The 18831-nt window shown below is 41.5% G+C and overlaps 2 protein-coding genes across 3 annotated transcripts in view; both read right to left on the bottom strand.

Moving 5' to 3' along the window:
• Positions 1 to 18831, bottom strand: part of LOC117246012 (uncharacterized) — a 54226-nt gene that overhangs the window by 21578 nt on the left and 13817 nt on the right. The gene's annotated exons all lie outside the window — the stretch shown is intronic.
• On the bottom strand, positions 851 to 18674 carry LOC117245895 (uncharacterized). Of its 2 annotated transcripts, XM_033609499.2 has the most exons (11): positions 17854 to 18674; positions 15656 to 15710; positions 15255 to 15401; positions 11150 to 15128; positions 10456 to 10507; positions 7092 to 7238; positions 6879 to 6964; positions 5903 to 5942; positions 5532 to 5675; positions 5294 to 5440; positions 851 to 5166 (listed from the first exon to the last, which is right to left on the bottom strand). In XM_033609499.2, the coding sequence occupies exons 5-11, from the start codon at positions 10484 to 10486 to the stop codon at positions 4511 to 4513; spliced, it is 1251 nt and encodes a 416-aa protein (XP_033465390.2). In that variant the 5' UTR covers positions 10487 to 10507; positions 11150 to 15128; positions 15255 to 15401; positions 15656 to 15710; positions 17854 to 18674; the 3' UTR covers positions 851 to 4510. The 2 variants fall into 2 exon arrangements, with proteins under 2 accessions (XP_033465390.2, XP_078020047.1); XM_078163921.1 differs by lacking the exons at positions 11150 to 15128; positions 15255 to 15401; positions 15656 to 15710.

Raw genomic sequence — 18831 nt, 5'->3', positions numbered from 1 at the left:
GCTTTTCATCAGCTGCATGACAGGTGAACTGCAGTCATAAAATATCAACCTGCAGGTGTAATTGTAGCTCCAAGTCCACTGAGTCATTAATGTCACAACGGAGGGACAACTGCGCAGGTTGATTTTAGCGCTTGTCATCGTGTTATGCAAACCATACAGTTTTAAAATGAGGCGCAGCTCCAACTAGAAAACAATGTTTTGATGCTTCAGATGTGCCGAAAGTGCATTTCAAGTGACTTCAACCAAGAAAGTGAAGCTGTGATGTCGTTCTCTTCAAAGCCAGACTCCACTGAGAAAAACAGTTATTAAAAATTCCTGAACACAGGAGCTGTTGGTCTACTGCTGTCTCCATTGGCTATCTTGTTTGTGTTATTGTGTGACTTTGACATTCATAGTGCATGGGTTGGTTTGGATTCACCATAGTCACACGTTAACATAAACTAACTGATTGAAGCAGCAGTAAACCAACAGCTCCTGTGTTCAGCGTGCTAAGATTACTGTTTTTATCAGTGGAGTCTGGTGCCTTTGATCTAAAGCTGTCCGATTGTAAAAGCTAAAGCTGTGACAACACTTTCTATAAGATAGGACTTTAGATGGGACTTTTTTTAGGTGGCTTGGTGTTACCGACCCCTCCACAGCAGTACAACATCTTATCTTCTGTGTCCTCTCCAGACTGGGGCCGTGCTGACTGAGCTATGACAGGGCTATGAACTTTATTTTTTGTAGCTTTAAGAGTTGGCAGATTCCTCCTTAACAAAGAACAGTGAATGTTCAAGGTGACCAGTAAAGATTCATGTTGTTTACAGTAGAATCAAGTTTCAAGTGGGAAAAAGCAAAAACTTCCACAAAACGAGATTAAGTAAAATTTAATTTAGTTTCAAAACGTCCTCAAAAATAGCAAATTCTGAAGAGAATCAAATTGTGACATTACACACACAAATCACACAGCAGCTCAGATCATGTATTTGGCATTTCATACAAACATTTATACAAATCTTCACACACAATTTTACATCCACGGAACCAATTAGATTTTTACAATTGCTTACAGATGTTTAAGATACTTCCTTTAAACTCTGAACACAATAACACACCTACGTCATACAATTAATGTTAATTTCTTTTTTTTCTGTATTTTGCTCAAAACTGCTTTTTGCTCATTAATTTCCATCTTCGCACTTTATACAGCAAGGGTCATCCAATTATTCAGAGGTGTGTCTTAAGGTGAATGAATCACCTTTACTTTATAGAATATGCAGCAGCAAAACAAATTGTACTTCACCAAATAGTTTATTTATTTTAAAGCAACATAATATTGTTGGCAGTGATAAACAAAATAAAATCCAACATTAATCAACTTTGGTAAGAAATGTGTAACAATAAAACACACAAATATAGTCGAAAAGGCCCCGAAAGGAACAGCAAAGAAACAAACACACAAAAAAACAAAAATGCACTTAAGTCTCTGGTTGAGATTAGAATCAGCTGTGGTTGGTTTATTTTTCACAACTTTTAAATTCATCAATGTTTCAATGAAATGAGTTGATCAAGAAAGATCTTCAGTTGTTTCAATGTTTTGAGCTGCTGCTGTTACAGAAGTAGAAGCTTTGTACTAATTTAAGGGTTTGAACATTAGGTTTTAATTTCTAGCATTCCCTGTGCAAACATTCGTAAATAATACAAGACAGTTTTGGTATTGGGTGAGCTTGAATGTAAAGAAAATGTAAGCATTTTAGAAACATGTTAACTGACTGCATATTCTGTGACAACGGCATGATTTTTGCTAACGATCTGGTCCACAACACAGACATGTTATGCTGAGTGTGTTCAGAGTTTTGAAAATGTAACTACAGGTTGGATAAAGGGATGTTAGTGATTGTATATGTTGTTGATTTTATTATATCCATCATAAATGTAGTTGTTATGGTCATTCAGCTGAATCTAGTGCAACCCATTCTAATTCTTGAGTCTTCAAATATCGCTGCTTGGTCAGTGATTTTGGCATCATGCACCTATGAAGAGACTCATTCTTTCACAGTGGTATGATTCGCCGCCAGGTGGTGTCAGTTTTGAAATATTTCCAGTTTACATTCAGTTCAAATAAACACAAGGGGCTCTAGTTTCGCAGACCGGGTGCGGCGGAGGCGCAGTGCACCTGCGCTTCGCCAACTGGGTGTGGCCAGGCGGATTTTGTAAGTTTGGCACACCATGTGCCCTGGCGCAGCTACTCCTCTATCCCACCTCCGTCCCTCCTACTGGTGCAAGTCGGAAAGAGGGAGGAGAGAAGGCGTGGAGTGGGTTTTACACACATCACACCAATCAAATGAGCCCCTCTCCTCGCCCTTAAATGCGCTGCGCAAAGGCGTAATGAGACTTTACTCAATTCGCCATGGCAGAAGAGAGCAGCAGCGTCAGACGGCCAAACTTCTCCCAGGAGGAAACTGATGTTTTGGTCCGGGAGGTCCAAGCTCACAGTGTCCAAATATACGGAACTGCGAGCGGACCTCCACGGGCTGATGATGCAAAGGTAGCCTGGGAGGAGGTCACCACAACTGTAAATCAATGATGTGTTTCTCTCGTGCGTGCTCTCTCTTTCTCTCTCACAGTCTCGCTCTGTTTCTTTTCTTTTGACTTTTCTAAGATGACAGATGCTGAATATATACTCCCTATCTGATGCTGTGGCTGTTTGTGGTTGGCTGAGAGGGATGTGAACTCATTAGTTTGCAGGCTGTGTTTATTAAATCAGGTTCGGTTTCCATTACACGTGCCAAACGTGCCAAACGGTGCCAATCCCCTTTGATCTGACATCAGATGTGACGGGACAGTCGATATAGAGATACATTTATGTGCTGATTGCAGATAGTTGCATTGAATAGTGGTTTTCTGGGTATTTATTGCATCGTTAATGTGCCTGACATTCTGGAGACCTGCCTGTGAGGTTTTGGTGACGTGTGCGCACTGTCCGCCGGTCAGCCAAACTTCGGCTTACACCGGCTGCGCTCCCCCTGCGCTGACAGTAGACGTGGTTTCAGCTGGCGAGCTTTTAGCGCACCTTCGGCGAAGCCTTTTGGCACGAAACTGTCACTGTGCCAAGCTAGATCTGTCGACACCTCCCCCTGCTGCACCGCCACACCCATCTCAGCACACCTTGGTCTGCCAATCTACCAAACTGAGCGCGCCTTGGGTTGTGCTGCTCGAAACTAGCTCTGCACGGGGTTCGCCACCCTGCGCTGCGCCGGGAAACTAGAGCCCAAGAAGTTTGTGCTCTAGAAAAGGATCAGCACTCAGTGAATAACCTCCTAAGCCCTATAAGCTATTATGGCAAGGCTTAACTATACAAACCAGTGAGCAGTGATAACTAGCATGTCTTTGGGGTCATCAGGTGGGAACCTCCTTTCACCAGTGTTTCGTCTAGTTGGTCCCACGACACCTCCAGGAGGCTAGACAGTGATCTCTGGCGTCCCAGAGACACTCCCCTAATGCCAGGTCTCACTGCTCCCCACACCAACCCAATAACCTCCTTTACCTTACTTACACATGGCTGTCTCAGCCCAAACAGCACTGCCACCTTCAACAAACCCAGGCTCCGTACATGCGAGCTCCAGGTAGAGACAGTGCTGATACTACCTTCCCTAGCACATTCACCATACTCTGTTTCACACGCTACATAGCATAACTCCAATATAAGCTAAAGTTAAAGGAGATAAATAAACTCACAGGATCAGCAAACACACTCCCCTTGCAGCATGGCCTCAAACAAAAGGGATTCAAATAGGCCACTCCCACACTTAAATAACCTTCCTCTTCCTGGGTTTTCTCCTGAGAGGAAGTGGATCTCTCCACCTGATCTCAAGGAGTTATGTACCCTGCTTAGTAGTTCACCCCGCTGCCCCCCAACTGACATTATTCTTTCTCATCCAAATCCACTGACTAGCTCTGGCTGCTTCAACTGACATTTGACATTACAACCTAATTTAAGAGGCTGGAAAGTCCCTATAGAGTGGGTAAGAGAGATGGAGGATGGTTTTTTTTTCTAAACTTACCCACATGCTTTTGTTGCACTACAAAATAAACATAAATTAAAAAAAAAAAACTGTATGCATCTAACAAGAAACTGTACAATCCCTGTGAAAACAAAAGTGTATTTTGAAAAGACACAATGCATGTAACAAGGCGTAAATTGACACACTGACACTTCAACAACAGACACACCCAGGATACCTAGCTCATCATAGTCCACTGACCAAACAGCAATATCTGAGAAGTTGGGAATGAGAATGTGTTGCCTAATGATAATAAATCCCAATTTCACACCTTTCCTTTTTTCGTAAAATTTCACTTTACATCTAATTTTTCAACCATACCAGCAGGCATGAATATATTCATCTGGAGTTTGACATTTCATTTTCTTGCTGGTTCCTGGTGCACCAATAAAATGTTTGTGAGCTGTATCTGTACTTTTGGTGATTTCTACAGTAATTTGACTTCTGTTTGGCTAATCTGTCGATACCTAGACATCTCTCTTTCTGTTCATTCTACTGACCTGTATCTCCACTGGCTCCAGCACTTTCTCTATGTTCAGTATCTGTCTCTCCAAGTTCCTCTTTGTCTCATCCAGTTTCCACTGATCCTGCAGTAGCTTTTCTTTTTCTCTCAATAATCCCTCTGGTTTGTCAAATAGTTTTTCTCTCTCTGTTATTTCTGCCTCCACTGACTGAAGCTGCCTTTTGTTCTCTTCCCTCTCTGCCTCAACTCTCTGAAGTTCTTCTTTGACTTGATGTTTCTGTGCCTCCAGGTCCCTTACCAGTCCCTGTAGGCTGGACATCACCTGTGCAATGTTCTCCTGTTCTTCTTTGGCTTGATCTCTCTGTGCCTCCAGGTCCCTTATTTGTTCCTGTAGGCTGGAAACCACCTGTACACTGTTCTTCTGTTCTTCTTTGACTTGATCTCTCTTTGCCTCCAGGTCCCTTATTTGTTCCTGTAGGCTGGAAACCACCTGTGCAATGTTCTTCTGTTCTTCTTTGACTTGATCTCTCTTTGCCTCCAGGTCCCTTATCAGTCCCTGTAGGCTGGAAACCACCTGTGCACTGTTCTTCTGTTCTTCTATCTTCATCCTTTGTGTCTCACTTTCATGTGATGTTTTCCTCCGTAAATCAGCTTTGGCCCCTTTTGTGAGGAAAAGATGTGACATTGAACAACACAGAGACACACAGAGGGAGTGCAAATAAACAGCAGACAATGGCGTTTTGCAGTAAAATGTTAATATTGTAACCATCAAGGAGCTGTGACTTACGTCTCCATTTATACCAGATGACAGCGGCTGTCAAACCACCAACACCCAGTCCAGTGACGCCACAAACCACAGCCATGGGAACACAGTCAGAAGTAAAAATGTTTTGACGCATTTTAGCTGGAATATCATCTGCTGAGGTCGCAGCACCTGAGAGTGACAAAGAGCAGAGATGTCAGACTCATCTGGCAGCATCTGTCAAAAATGTTAATATTGTAACCATCAAGGAGCTGTGACTTACATCTACATTTATACCAGACGACAACTGTTATCACATCAAAACCCCGTCCAACCACACCACAAATTGCAGCCGTGAGAGCACAGTCAGAGGTTGAAATGCTTTGACCCATTTTAGCTGGAATATCATCTGCTAAGTACGCGGCACCTGAGAGTGACAAAGAGCTGAAATGTCAGAGTCATCTGGCAGCATCAACACTTATTTAGTCAGTTTAAAATGTATCAGAATATTTTTCCTCTTTGTGTAGGATGTGCAACTTTTAGACTTTAATTATTCCTAGTGGAAGTTTGAGATCAAAACTGATGTTTGTCCTAATTATTTTGGCTGGTACAACAAAGCAGAGACAGAAAAATATAGTATTCTGAAGTACTCACTTGTCACAGGATCATGTTTCATTGAAGGCATGCCGGAGTTCTGAAAAGTAATGTTGCAACAAAATGTTATTTTTCAGAGTCCAGGGGAAAACAAAAATAAATATGTGTAATGAGTTTGTCACATCACAGAAAAATGTGTCAGTTTTAGTAGAAAAGGCCCCGAAAGAAAACAAACAACCAAAAAACCAAAAATGTCTCTGGTTGAGATTAGAATCAGCTGTGGTTGGTTTGTTTTTCACAACTTTTAAATTCATCAGTGTTTCAATGAAATGAGTTGATCAAGAAAGATCTTCAGTTGTTTCAATGTTTTGAGCTGCTGCTGTTACAGAAGTAGAAGCTTTGTACTAGTTTAAGGGTTTGAACATTAGGTTTTAATTTCTAGCATTCCCTGTGCAAACATTCGTAAATAATACAAGACAGTTTTGGTATTGGGTGAGCTTCAATGTAAAGAAAATGTAAGCATTTTAGAAACATGTTAACTGACTGCATATTCTGTGACAACGGCATGATTTCTGCTAACGATCTGGTCCACAACACAGACATGTTATGCTGAGTGTGTTCAGAGTTTTGAAAATGTATTAAAATGTATTAGAGGTTGGGTAAAGGGATGTTAGTGATTGTAAAACACCAAAATTGTTGTTGACTTATTATATTCATCATAATTGTAGTCGTTATGGTCATTCAGCTGAATCTAGTGCAACCCATTCTAATACTTGAGTCCTGAAATATCGCTGCTTGGTCAGTGATTTTGGCATCAGGCATCGGCTGAAGGCAGAGGTCCCTAATAATTATAATAATTATTACAATAAATTGTACTCGTAATAAATTATACTGATACTCTCTCTGTTATTTCTGCCTCCACTGCCTGAAGCTGCCTCTTGTTCTCTTCCCTCTCTGCCTCAACTCTCTTCAGTTCTCCTTTGACTTCTCTCTGTGCCTCCAGGTCCCTTATCAGTCCCTGTAGGCTGGACATCACCTGTGCAATGTTCTCCTGTTCTTCAGTCTTCATCCTTAATTCATTTTGAAGAGATGTAATTTTCCTCTGCAAATCAGCTTTGGCACCTTTTGTGAGGAAAAGATGTGACATTGAACAACACAGAGACACACAGAGGAAGTGTAAATAAACAGCAGACAATGGTGTTTTGCAGTAAAATGTTAATATTGTAACCATCAAGGAGCTGTGACTTACGTCTCCATTTATACCAGACGACAGCGGCTATCAAACCACCAACGCCCAGTCCAATGACGCGACGAACCACAGCCATGGGAACACTGTCAGAGGTTAAAATGGTTTGAACCAATTTGGCTGGAATATCACGTGCTAAGTACACAGCACCTGAGAGTGACAAAGAGCTGAAATGTCAGAGTCATCTGGCAGCATCAACACTTATTAAATCAGTTTAAAATCTACTAAAATATTTTTTCCTCTTTGTGTAGAATGTGAAACTTTTAGACTTTAAGGGCCAGTGTGTAATTTTTGGCATGGTTTATTGTCAAATCTGAATCTGAATATTCTACCCATTAATATGTTTATATAAGTGTATAATCGCTATAAAATAAAATTTGTTTGGTTTTCGTAGCCTTATAATTATGCTTTTATATATATATATACAGTACAGGCCAAAAGTTTGGACACACCTTCTCATTCAATGCATTTTCTTTATTTTCATGACTATTTACATTGTAGATTCTCACTGAAGGCATCAAAACTATGAATGAACACATGTGGAGTTATGTACTTAACAAAAAAAGGTGAACTAACTGAAAACATGTTTTATATTCTAGTTTCTTCAAAATAGCCACCCTTTGCTCTGATTACTGCTTTGCACACTCTTGGCATTCTCTCCATGAGCTTCAAGAGGTAGTCACCTGAAATGGTTTTCCAACAGTCTTGAAGGAGTTCCCAGAGGTGTTTAGCACTTGTTGGCCCCTTTGCCTTCACTCTGCGGTCCAGCTCACCCCAAACCATCTCGATTGGGTTCAGGTCCGGTGACTGTGGAGGCCAGGTCATCTGCCGCAGCACTCCATCACTCTCCTTCTTGGTCAAATAGCCCTTACACTGCCTGGAGGTGTGTTTGGGGTCATTGTCCTGTTGAAAAATAAATGATCGTCCAACTAAACACAAACCGGATGGGATGGCATGTCGCTGCAGGATGCTGTGGTAGCCATGCTGGTTCAGTGTGCCTTCAATTTTGAATAAATCCCCAACAGTGTCACCAGCAAAACACCCCCACACCATCACACCTCCTCCTCCATGCTTCACAGTGGGAACCAGGCATGTGGAATCCATCCGTTCACCTTTTCTGCGTCTCACAAAGACACGGCGGTTGGAACCAAAGATTTCAAATTTGGACTCATCAGACCAAAGCACAGATTTCCACTGGTCTAATGTCCATTCCTTGTGTTTCTTGGCCCAAACAAATCTCTTCTGCTTGTTGCCTCTCCTTAGCAGTGGTTTCCTAGCAGCTATTTGACCATGAAGGCCTGATTGGCGCAGTCTCCTCTTAACAGTTGTTCTAGAGATGGGTCTGCTGCTAGAACTCTGTGTGGCATTCATCTGGTCTCTGATCTGAGCTGCTGTTAACTTGCGATTTCTGAGGCTGGTGACTCGGATGAACTTATCCTCAGAAGCAGAGGTGACTCTTGGTCTTCCTTTCCTGGGTCGGTCCTCATGTGTGCCAGTTTCGTTGTAGCGCTTGATGGTTTTTGCGACTCCACTTGGGGACACATTTAAAGTTTTTGCAATTTTCCGGACTGACTGACCTTCATTTCTTAAAGTAATGATGGCCACTCGTTTTTCTTTAGTTAGCTGATTGGTTCTTGCCATAATATGAATTTTAACAGTTGTCCAATAGGGCTGTCGGCTGTGTATTAACCTGACTTCTGCACAACACAACTGATGGTCCCAACCCCATTGATAAAGCAAGAAATTCCACTAATTAACCCTGATAAGGCACACCTGTGAAGTGGAAACCATTTCAGGTGACTACCTCTTGAAGCTCATGGAGAGAATGCCAAGAGTGTGCAAAGCAGTAATCAGAGCAAAGGGTGGCTATTTTGAAGAAACTAGAATATAAAACATGTTTTCAGTTATTTCACCTTTTTTTGTTAAGTACATAACTCCACATGTGTTCATTCATAGTTTTGATGCCTTCAGTGAGAATCTACAATGTAAATAGTCATGAAAATAAAGAAACATTTGAATGAGAAGGTGTGTCCAAACTTTTGGCCTGTACTGTATATATATATATATATAGCAAGGGCCTTGCTTTAGAGAGATCGCCATCTTGCGCCGCGTGTATAAATGAACCAACGAAGACAGCGGAAGGAAGGAAGAAGGAGGAGGAAACAGCAGAGAGTGTTAGTAGTTCGTAGATAGAGAGTAGTGAAAAGTTTTTTTAGTTATAAAGTTTGCGAATGGACCACACTTACCATGCAACAGGAGAGAATGAACCCGAACCATCATCTGTGAGGAAAAGAAGACGCAAAGAGGGGCAAAGAAAATGGGACAAGAGGCGGCAGAGAATAAACATCGGTGATGTTTTTCAGCGATGGAGGGGGTTCATGAAGGACAAAGGGCTTCAATTCGACGCTGAAGTGGCATGTTTTCTGCTGGACAGGTAAGGGTTAGGTAAGGGTTCCTGCACCGCCTCTACCCCCTCGCCCCCTTCCTCTCCCTGGTCTTCCTCCTCTCCCTCTCCCTCTTCCTCATCTCCCTGTGTCCTGTGGAAGAACACTCTGGAGACGCATATATTATAATCGTACCAACCTGTATTTGCTGCACTGTGCCGTGACTATCACATAAAACGTGTTATTTTAGCATAACTGTGCTAATGTTTGCTCGTGTTACCAAAACAATTAGAAATAAAACACTCCTAACATAACGTTATATATCACAGATAACCTACATCTCACTGGTAAGCTATAACATATTGTAGCGCCCCCCAGGACGTGTGGAAAGGATGACACAGTTATTCTGCAAACCACCGTTTATTACTGAACAGTACAGGTTACTGTTGGCCGTAACCACGCCAAAACAACCAACAAACAAGAACTTAGCTGTAACTCCAACTGTGCACTCCTACTCTCTCCTCCAGCTCGTTCATACACACACCAGCACCCGCTCTCACAGCTCTCATCTCCGTCACACTCGCACCCCGCCCCCCTACCTATACTCATTCAATCCCAAACATGCCATTAACTCACAGAACATTCACTGCAGGGTCGCTACAATATCGTAACATGGTTTAGATTCCTAAATAAATATTCACCTCGTCGCTAGATAGGCCTACTCCTGAAAACCTGAAAAAGGCCACCATCACTTACCCGACGGGAGGGTTGAGCAAGTGAGCGCGAGTGAGCCCTGCAATCTTGATTTTGACCGCTGATGTCACTGTTACTCACCATTTTTACACACTGGCCCTTTTAGTGATTCCTAGTGGTAGTTTGAGATCAAAACTTGTAAAACAAACATTTAACTAATGTTCGTCTTTATTATTTTGGCTGGTACAACAATGCAGAGACAGAAAAATACAGTAAACTAAAGTACTCACTTGTCACAGGATCATGTTTCATTGAAGGCATGCTGGAGTTGTGAGTGATGTTCTGTAAACCAGCAACAAAATGTTATTGTATAAAGTCCAGGGGAAAACAAAAATAAATATGTGTAATGAGTTTGTCACACCACAGAAAATTTTGATTAAAAAATGGTTAATGATTAAAAAAAATGCCAAGGATGTAAAATAAGGTTTCAAAATCATGAAAATGCAGTATTCTCTGCTGAGACACTACCCCATTCTCATTCCGCAGTCACGAAATACAGCCATTCTGTCAGGGATTTCAGCGTCAGACACGTGACCCCAAAAGCCACATTTTGCAGCTGGGTGGCATCATTTAACACGGCCATTAACAGCACAAAACAAGGAGAAGGAAAGTCCCTATAAGGTGGTTTGGAGGGGTGGTGAATGGATCCAAGAAAACCTTGACTTTCAGCCAGAAGGCAGGTGTTCATTTCTCATTTTAACACTGTAACTCTAAAATACAGCACTGCAGTGCAGTTCCCAGTCTCTTCACGTTTTCAACAAGTAAATATTTATCTTAGCTTAATGCATCTTGTTTTCTTTTTATGCAACAAAACCCCTCAAATAATTAAAAATAACCATGATAAAGAGAATATATCCATTTATGTTGGCAGACCTGACATGATGAATAAACTAAAGAATAAAAAGTAATGTTCTGATAGCTCACCTGTCGTGTGCGTGAACGAGTCAGCTCCTCTCAGTGTGCAGAGATCTTCAGGGACAAAGTCCTCGAATAAAATGATTCGTCCGTTGACACTGGTCGACTGTAATCAGGTAAAGGTGTGTCCACCATGTCTCCTGTCTGCTGCAGCTCTGTCTGTTTTCACTGAACATTTACTGTGCTCACATTGTTGACTGAATGATTGCTTTTGTGCTTCGTCCTATCATGGAACAATAAATCGTACACGCTGACTGTTGATGTTCAGCTCAGTCTGTTTCCTGACAGCCAACTACTCTAAATGTTTCAGGCTTTTTTCTGGACGACTTCTCAGTCTGGAGTTTAGCTCGACCTTTGTGCTTTTCATCAGCTGCATGACAGGTGAGCTGCAGTCATAAAATATCAACCTGCAGGTGTAATTGTAGCTCCAAGTCCACTGAGTCATTAATGTCACAATGGAGGGACAACTACGCAGGTTGATTTTAGCGCTGCTCATCGTGGACTATATTGCTGTCATTGTTCATTTTAGTCAAACCATACAGTTTGAAAACGAGGCGCGGCTCCAACTAGAAAACAATGTTTTGTTGCATTGGATGTGCTGAATGTGCATATTAAGGCAGTACATTCCCTCTGGGAATTGAGATTATTTTCACAGTTTCAGCTTAATGTCAGACAGTGAAATAAGAAATGCATCTAACAAACAGAAACTGTACATTTCCTGTGAAAACAGAATTGTGTTTTGAAAAGCCACAATGCATGTAAAAGGCTTAAATTGACACAGTGCCCTGAAACCTCAACAACAGACGCACCCAGGATACCTAGCGCGTCATACGTGGCAAGTTGAGAATGAGAATGTGTTGCCTATTATTCTTTATTCTTTTGCTAGTCTTCCTGGGGTCCACTCACAAAACAACATTAAAAGTACAGCAATTTAAAACCATACAATATCAATGAGACAATGGAATTCACTATCAACCCAAAATTAGGACAAAAACAGAGGAAGAAAAACAAAACTGTCACACACTCACTACACCGAGTAAAAATGAATAAATAAATAAAATAAAATTAAATAAAATTCACAAAAACTGTTCCAGAACTGCCATCACAAAACGTACATGAGATTCATCAGTTTTAGTGTTAGTGACGTCTTGAAGGAATATCTATTTCTAATCTAATCTAATGCTGGTAGGGAGCAAATTCCAAACTGAGACGCCTCTATAAAGAACAGTTGTCATCATAAAATTTGTTTGTGGACTTCTATACTAGACTAGACTATATACTAGTTTATCACTAAAGAACTGAGGTGTATTTTCTAAGATGACAGTATGCATGAATAACAAAAGACTAGATTTTAGTTTAGCCTCCACAGTGAGCCCAGATAGTCGATTATGCATCTCACACACTTTGACATGGAAAGAACAATAAATAACTAATCTGGCTGCCCTGTTCTGTACAATTTGAAGCTTTTTAAGGTGTTTTTGAGCAGCACTTGACCAGATGACTGGGCAGTACTCCGGGTGTGACAGAACTAGTGACTGAACAACATCATTCATAACAGAAGGTGGAACATAACCAGAACATTTCCTTGACATGGCAATACCCTTTCCCATCACTGAGACAATGTGATCGATCTGGTCAAGACCAAGACAATAAGTTGTCTAATTTAGCACCCAGTAATGTAGTTTTAGTGTCCTGCTCAACTAATATCCCATCTATAGACAGACTGAGAGCAGTAGCATTAGCTTGAATATTCCTACTGCCAAACACAATGCATTTAGTTTTAATGTATTCATTTTCACCCAACTGGTAATGGTATGCAACTCTCACTCAGCTCTCCTAACGTTGGTGATGCACAGAACAAAATGGTGTCATCAGCATACATTACAACATCAGCCTTCCAATCAACATTTGACAAATAATTTATAAAAACTGAAAATAAAAATGGTCCCAAACAAATCCCTTGTGGAACACCAAAAGATATCCCTCTGCTGTCAAAGCAATAATTGCATCATAATGGACAATTTTAAGAAAACCAGTCAATGTTGAGGTCCCCAGGAAGGAAGGTGTCCTTACTTTCTTCTGTCACCATATCAAGAGTTTCAGATATTTTATCCAAGTTGTAAACATTAGTTCAAATAAACAGAAGAAGTTTGTGCTCTAGAGAAAGGATCAGCACTCAGTGAATAACCTCCTAAGCCCTATGATAAGCTAATATGGCAAGGCTTATCTATACAGACCAGTGAGCAGTGATAATTAACATGTCTTTGGGGTCATCAGGTGGGAACCTCCTTTCACCAGTGTTTCGTCTAGTTGGTCCCACGACACCTCCAGGAGGCTAGACAGTGATCTCTGGCATCTCAGAGACACTCCCCTAATGCCAGGTCTCACTGCTCCCCACACCAACCCAATAACCTCCTTTACCATACCTATACTATCACAGAGGAGGTAGACCCATGGAGGGAAGTCTTGCTAGGCTATAACACTCCCCCGCTGGGTTAGGCTGTACAGTCTACCTCCCCAAGATGAGCCGTTAAAATTTAGAGCACATCTTTTCCTAGAAAAGCCGAAATGTGGCCCTAAACATAAAATGCAACCACCATATTTGTCCCTATCTTTTCTATATATCCTACATCCTTCATCAGCTAGCTGAAAATCATCAAAAGTATCGTCCAGGTGTGTTCTGACAATGCTAAAACATGACTATTGTCAGAGAAGCAGATTCTGGTAATCTCATGAACCTTGTTTCTAAAGCTGCATGTATTTAGCGAGCCAAAACCAAACCCTTCCTTGGCAAAGATGTACTGTTATTATTTGAGCACATAAAATAAATAAGAACTGCATGAAAAAATTAAAATGAGGCAAAATTCTAAGATCAAATGCTAAAACATCAATAGCTTTAAACTCATGATTGTGTTTGTCCACCTCTGGGCCTGATAACCACCTTGTCAAACTTCAAGCTGGCTTTGTCACCCCTTTCTCTGGCAGCTTTCATGTTGGGCAGCAGCTCTTTCCTCCTCCGTTGCACAGCCTCTGAGAAGTCTCTATTTATATAGATGTTTGTGCCCCTTAATTTCTTGGGAAAGGATACACTGTCTGTCTTTAAAAGCTGTACAACTTTTTTCCTGGGCATACCCCCCTCCCAGTACAGGCCAATTCTCCGAGCACGCTCAATATCAATATTTGTGCCATCTTGTCCCAGGTTGCTAGAGAGGATTTGTCGAACCTTCTTCTCTGAGTCACTCCAGGTTTCTCCTTTCTCGTCAGCAATCCCATCAATTAAAATGTTTGTTCTCCTGTACTGATTTTCACTGTAGTCCAGCTTGGCAAACCTTTCATACACTCCCAGCTTACAACTCATGGCGTTATTTTCAAAAGACTTTATCTTTCTTTTCATCTGCTTGTGTCCCATTCTCATATCTTCCAACTTATCTTGAGTGAATTCTAAGCTGGTCTTAAGCTCCTCTACATCTCTAATAACACAATCCAATCTTTTGTTTGTTTCCTCCACGATAAGCTGGATAAAGCATTTGAAGTGATTTCTAATTTCTAATTTGCCTTCTGTTTGTCTAATCTATCGATATCTGGACATCTCTCTTCCTGATCATTCTACTAAACTGTATCTCCACTGGCTCCAGCACTCTCTCTAAGTTCAGTATCTGTCTCTCTATGTTCCTCTTTGTCTCGTCCAGTTTCCACTGATCCTGCAGTAGCTTTTCTTTATCTCTCAATAATCCTTCTGGTTTGTCAAATAGCTTTTCTCTCTCTGTTATTTCTGCCTCCACTAACCAAAGCTGCCTCTTGTTCTCTTCCCTCTCTGCCTCAACTCTCTTCAGTTCTCCTTTGACTTGATCTCTCTGTGCCTCCAGGTCCTTTATCAGTCCCTGTAGGCTGGAAACCACCTGTGCAATGTTCTCCTGTTCTTCCCTGTCCCTCTTTTGTAATTCATTTTGAAGAGATGTAATTTTCCTCTGCAAATCAGCTTTGGCCCCTTTTGTGAGGAAAGATGTGACATTGAACAACACAGAGACACACAGAGGAAGTGTAAATAAACAGCAGACAATGGTGTTTTGCAGTAAAATGTTAATATTGTAACCATCAAGGAGCTGTGACTTACGTCTCCATTTATACCGGACGACAGTGACTATCAAACTGCAAACAACCAGTGCAACCACGCCACAAACTGCAGCAGTGGGAGCACAGTCAGAGGTTAAAATAGTTTGATCATCTTCAGATGGAATATCATCTGCTGAGAACACAGCACCTGAGAGTGACAAAGAGCAGAAATGTCAGAGTCATCTGGCAGCATCAACACTTATTAAATCAGTTTAAAATTTATCAAAATATATTTTCCTCTTTGTGTAGAATGTGAAACTTTTAGACTTTAGTGATTCCTAGTGGTAGTTTGAGATCAAAACTTGTAAAACAAACATTTAACTGATGTTTGTCCTACAGTAATTATTTTTGGCTGGTACAACAATGCAGAGACAGAAAAATACAGTAAACTAAAGTACTCACTTGTCACAGGATCATGTTTCATTGAAGGCATGCTGGAGTTCTGAAAAGTGATGTTCTGTAAACCAGCAACAAAATGTTATTTTATAAAGTCCAGGGAAAACAAAAATAAATACAGTACAGGCCAAAAGTTTGGACACACCTTCTCATTCAATGCGTTTTCTTTATTTTCATGACTATTTACATTGTAGATTCTCACTGAAGGCATCAAAACTATGAATGAACACATGTGGAGTTATGTACTTAACAAAAAAAGGTGAAATAACTGAAAACATGTTTTATATTCTAGTTTCTTCAAAATAGCCACCCTTTGCTCTGATTACTGCTTTGCACACTCTTGGCATTCTCTCCATGAGCTTCAAGAGGTAGTCACCTGAAATGGTTTCCACTTCACAGGTGTGCCTTATCAGGGTTAATTAGTGGAATTTCTTGCTTTATCAATGGGGTTGGGACCATCAGTTGTGTTGTGCAGAAGTCAGGTTAATACACAGCCGACAGCCCTATTGGACAACTGTTAAAATTCATATTATGGCAAGAACCAATCAGCTAACTAAAGAAAAACGAGTGGCCATCATTACTTTAAGAAATGAAGGTCAGTCAGTCCGGAAAATTGCAGAAACTTTAAATGTGTCCCCAAGTGGAGTCGCAAAAACCATCAAGCGCTACAACCAAACTGGCACACATGAGGACCGACCCAGGAAAGGAAGACCAAGAGTCACCTCTGCTTCTGAGGATAAGTTCATCCGAGTCACCAGCCTCAGAAATCGCAAGTTAACAGCAGCTCAGATCAGAGACCAGATGAATGCCACACAGAGTTCTAGCAGCAGACCCATCTCTAGAACAACTGTTAAGAGGAGACTGCGCCAATCAGGCCTTCATGGTCAAATAGCTGCTAGGAAACCACTGCTAAGGAGAGGCAACAAGCACAAGAGATTTGTTTGGGCCAAGAAACACAAGGAATGGACATTAGACCAGTGGAAATCTGTGCTTTGGTCTGATGAGTCCAAATTTGAGATCTTTGGTTCCAACCGCCGTGTCTTTGTGAGACGCAGAAAAGGTGAACGGATGGATTCCACATGCCTGGTTCCCACTGTGAAGCATGGAGGAGGAGGTGTGATGGTGTGGGGGTGTTTTGCTGGTGACACTGTTGGGGATTTATTCAAAATTGAAGGCACACTGAACCAGCATGGCTACCACAGCATCCTGCAGCGACATGCCATCCCATCCGGTTTGCGTTTAGTTGGACGATCATTTATTTTTCAACAGGACAATGACCCCAAACACACCTCCAGGCTGTGTAAGGGCTATTTGACCAAGAAGGAGAGTGATGGAGTGCTGCGGCAGATGACCTGGCCTCCACAGTCACCGGACCTGAACCCAATCCAGATGGTTTGGGGTGAGCTGGACCGCAGAGTGAAGGCAAAGGGGCCAACAAGTGCTAAACACCTCTGGGAACTCCTTCAAGACTGTTGGAAAACCATTTCAGGTGACTACCTCTTGAAGCTCATGGAGAGAATGCCAAGAGTGTGCAAAGCAGTAATCAGAGCAAAGGGTGGCTATTTTGAAGAAACTAGAATATAAAACATGTTTTCAGTTATTTCACCTTTTTTTGTTAAGTACATAACTCCACATGTGTTCATTCATAGTTTTGATGCCTTCAGTGAGAATCTACAATGTAAATAGTCATGAAAATAAAGAAAACGCATTGAATGAGAAGGTGTGTCCAAACTTTTGGCCTGTACTGTATGTGTAATGAGTTTGTCACACCACAGAAAAAATGTGTCATTGACACCCAGCAAAATTTAAATGATTAAAAATCACAAAGGATGTAAAATAAGGTTTCAAAATTGTTAATTAAAATGAGCAGTATTCTCTGCCCAGAGACACTACTCCATTCTCATTCCGCAGTCACGAAATACAGCAAACAACACAAAACAAGGAGAAAAACAAGGAGAAAAAAGTCCCTATAGCGTGGTCCGGAGGGTTGGTGGATAGATCCAACAAACCCTGGACTTTCAGCCAGGAGGCAGGTGTTCACTTCCCATTTTAACACTAACTCTAAAATACAGTACTGCAGTGCAGTTACGACTTAAAATAATTAAAAATAACCATGATAAAGAGAATATATCCATTTATGTTGGCAGACCCGACATGATGAATAATTAAACTAAAGAATAAAAAGTAATGTTCTGATAGCTCACCTGTCGTGTGCCTGAACGAGTCAGCTCCTCTCAGTGTGCAGAGATCTTCAGGGACAAAGTCCTCAAATAAAATGATTTGTCTGTTGACACTGGTCGACTGTAATCATGTGTGTCCACTTCTCAGTCTGGAGTTTAAGTCGACCTTTGTGCTTTTCATCAGCTACATGATAGGTGAGCTGCAGTGATAAAATATCAGCCTACACGTGTAATTGTAGCTCCAAGTCCACTGAGGCAATAAAAACTGAGCAGTAACTGTAGGTGCTATCTTTGGTATCTTTAGCAGCTCAGAAGTGAAAGTGACTGACTGCAGAGGGCAGAGTGGGACTACTGTCAGATTACTGAGTCCTGCAGGCTGGAAGATCAATTCAGGCCAGGCTGCCAAAAATGTTTCTATGTAATCCAAACACCCTGCCATCATCAATACAAAATTATCATTCCATACACTCAGATCACAGGTTTGATTCCCTCAACAGTGTGAAGTTCTTGCAACATATTCTCACTCCCAACTCATCAACACTTGGCCCTACATGTCAAACACCCTAGATACCAAGCTCAGTTTTAGACGCCCAGGGACAGTTTGTCAATTTAAACGTGTTACATGTAACGTGTCTTTTCAAAAAAGCTTCTGTTTTCACAGGAACTGTACAGTTTCTGGTTGTTAAATGCACACAGTCTAATTCCCACCCACCCTTTGTGCACTGTCTCACACTTTATACTACGGTAGTCGCATCAAAAAGTGCCTCTGTCTGATGCATCACCTGCTGCGGTAAAACCTTGGTGCGCCACTGTCCAACGCCGAAAGTGTTGGTATTTCACAAGTCAAGCCAGTTCTCACTGGACACGAGGCACCACTAAGCATGCATATTTTCCATGTAGTGCTGCCCCCTTTCTTTTGACGTCAGTGTTAATTGATTGGGCTGCTGACTCTGGAAACAGCATGGGGCGGAGCGCCCCAGCCCGCTCGTGATCTGCAGCGCT

The sequence above is a fragment of the Epinephelus lanceolatus genome, chromosome 22, assembly GCF_041903045.1.
Source record: "Epinephelus lanceolatus isolate andai-2023 chromosome 22, ASM4190304v1, whole genome shotgun sequence".
Taxonomy (NCBI): domain Eukaryota; kingdom Metazoa; phylum Chordata; class Actinopteri; order Perciformes; family Serranidae; genus Epinephelus; species Epinephelus lanceolatus.
The sequence above is the reverse complement of the archived record's forward strand: the minus strand, read 5'-3'. Positions and strand labels throughout refer to the sequence as shown.

What these genes read in the sequence shown, in the direction of transcription:
- LOC117245895 (XM_033609499.2), bottom strand. Translation starts at nt 10,486, where the DNA reads ATGCCTTCAATGAAACATGATCCTGTGACAA. An exon ending in CGTCTGGTATAAATGGAGAC is followed by an intron (nt 6,965 to 7,091) that starts GTAAGTCACAGC and finishes TCCTCACAAAAG; the next exon opens with GTGCCAAAGCTGATTTGCAG. An exon ending in CATCTGGTATAAATGGAGAC is followed by an intron (nt 5,167 to 5,293) that starts GTAAGTCACAGC and finishes TCCTCACAAAAG; the next exon opens with GGGCCAAAGCTGATTTACGG.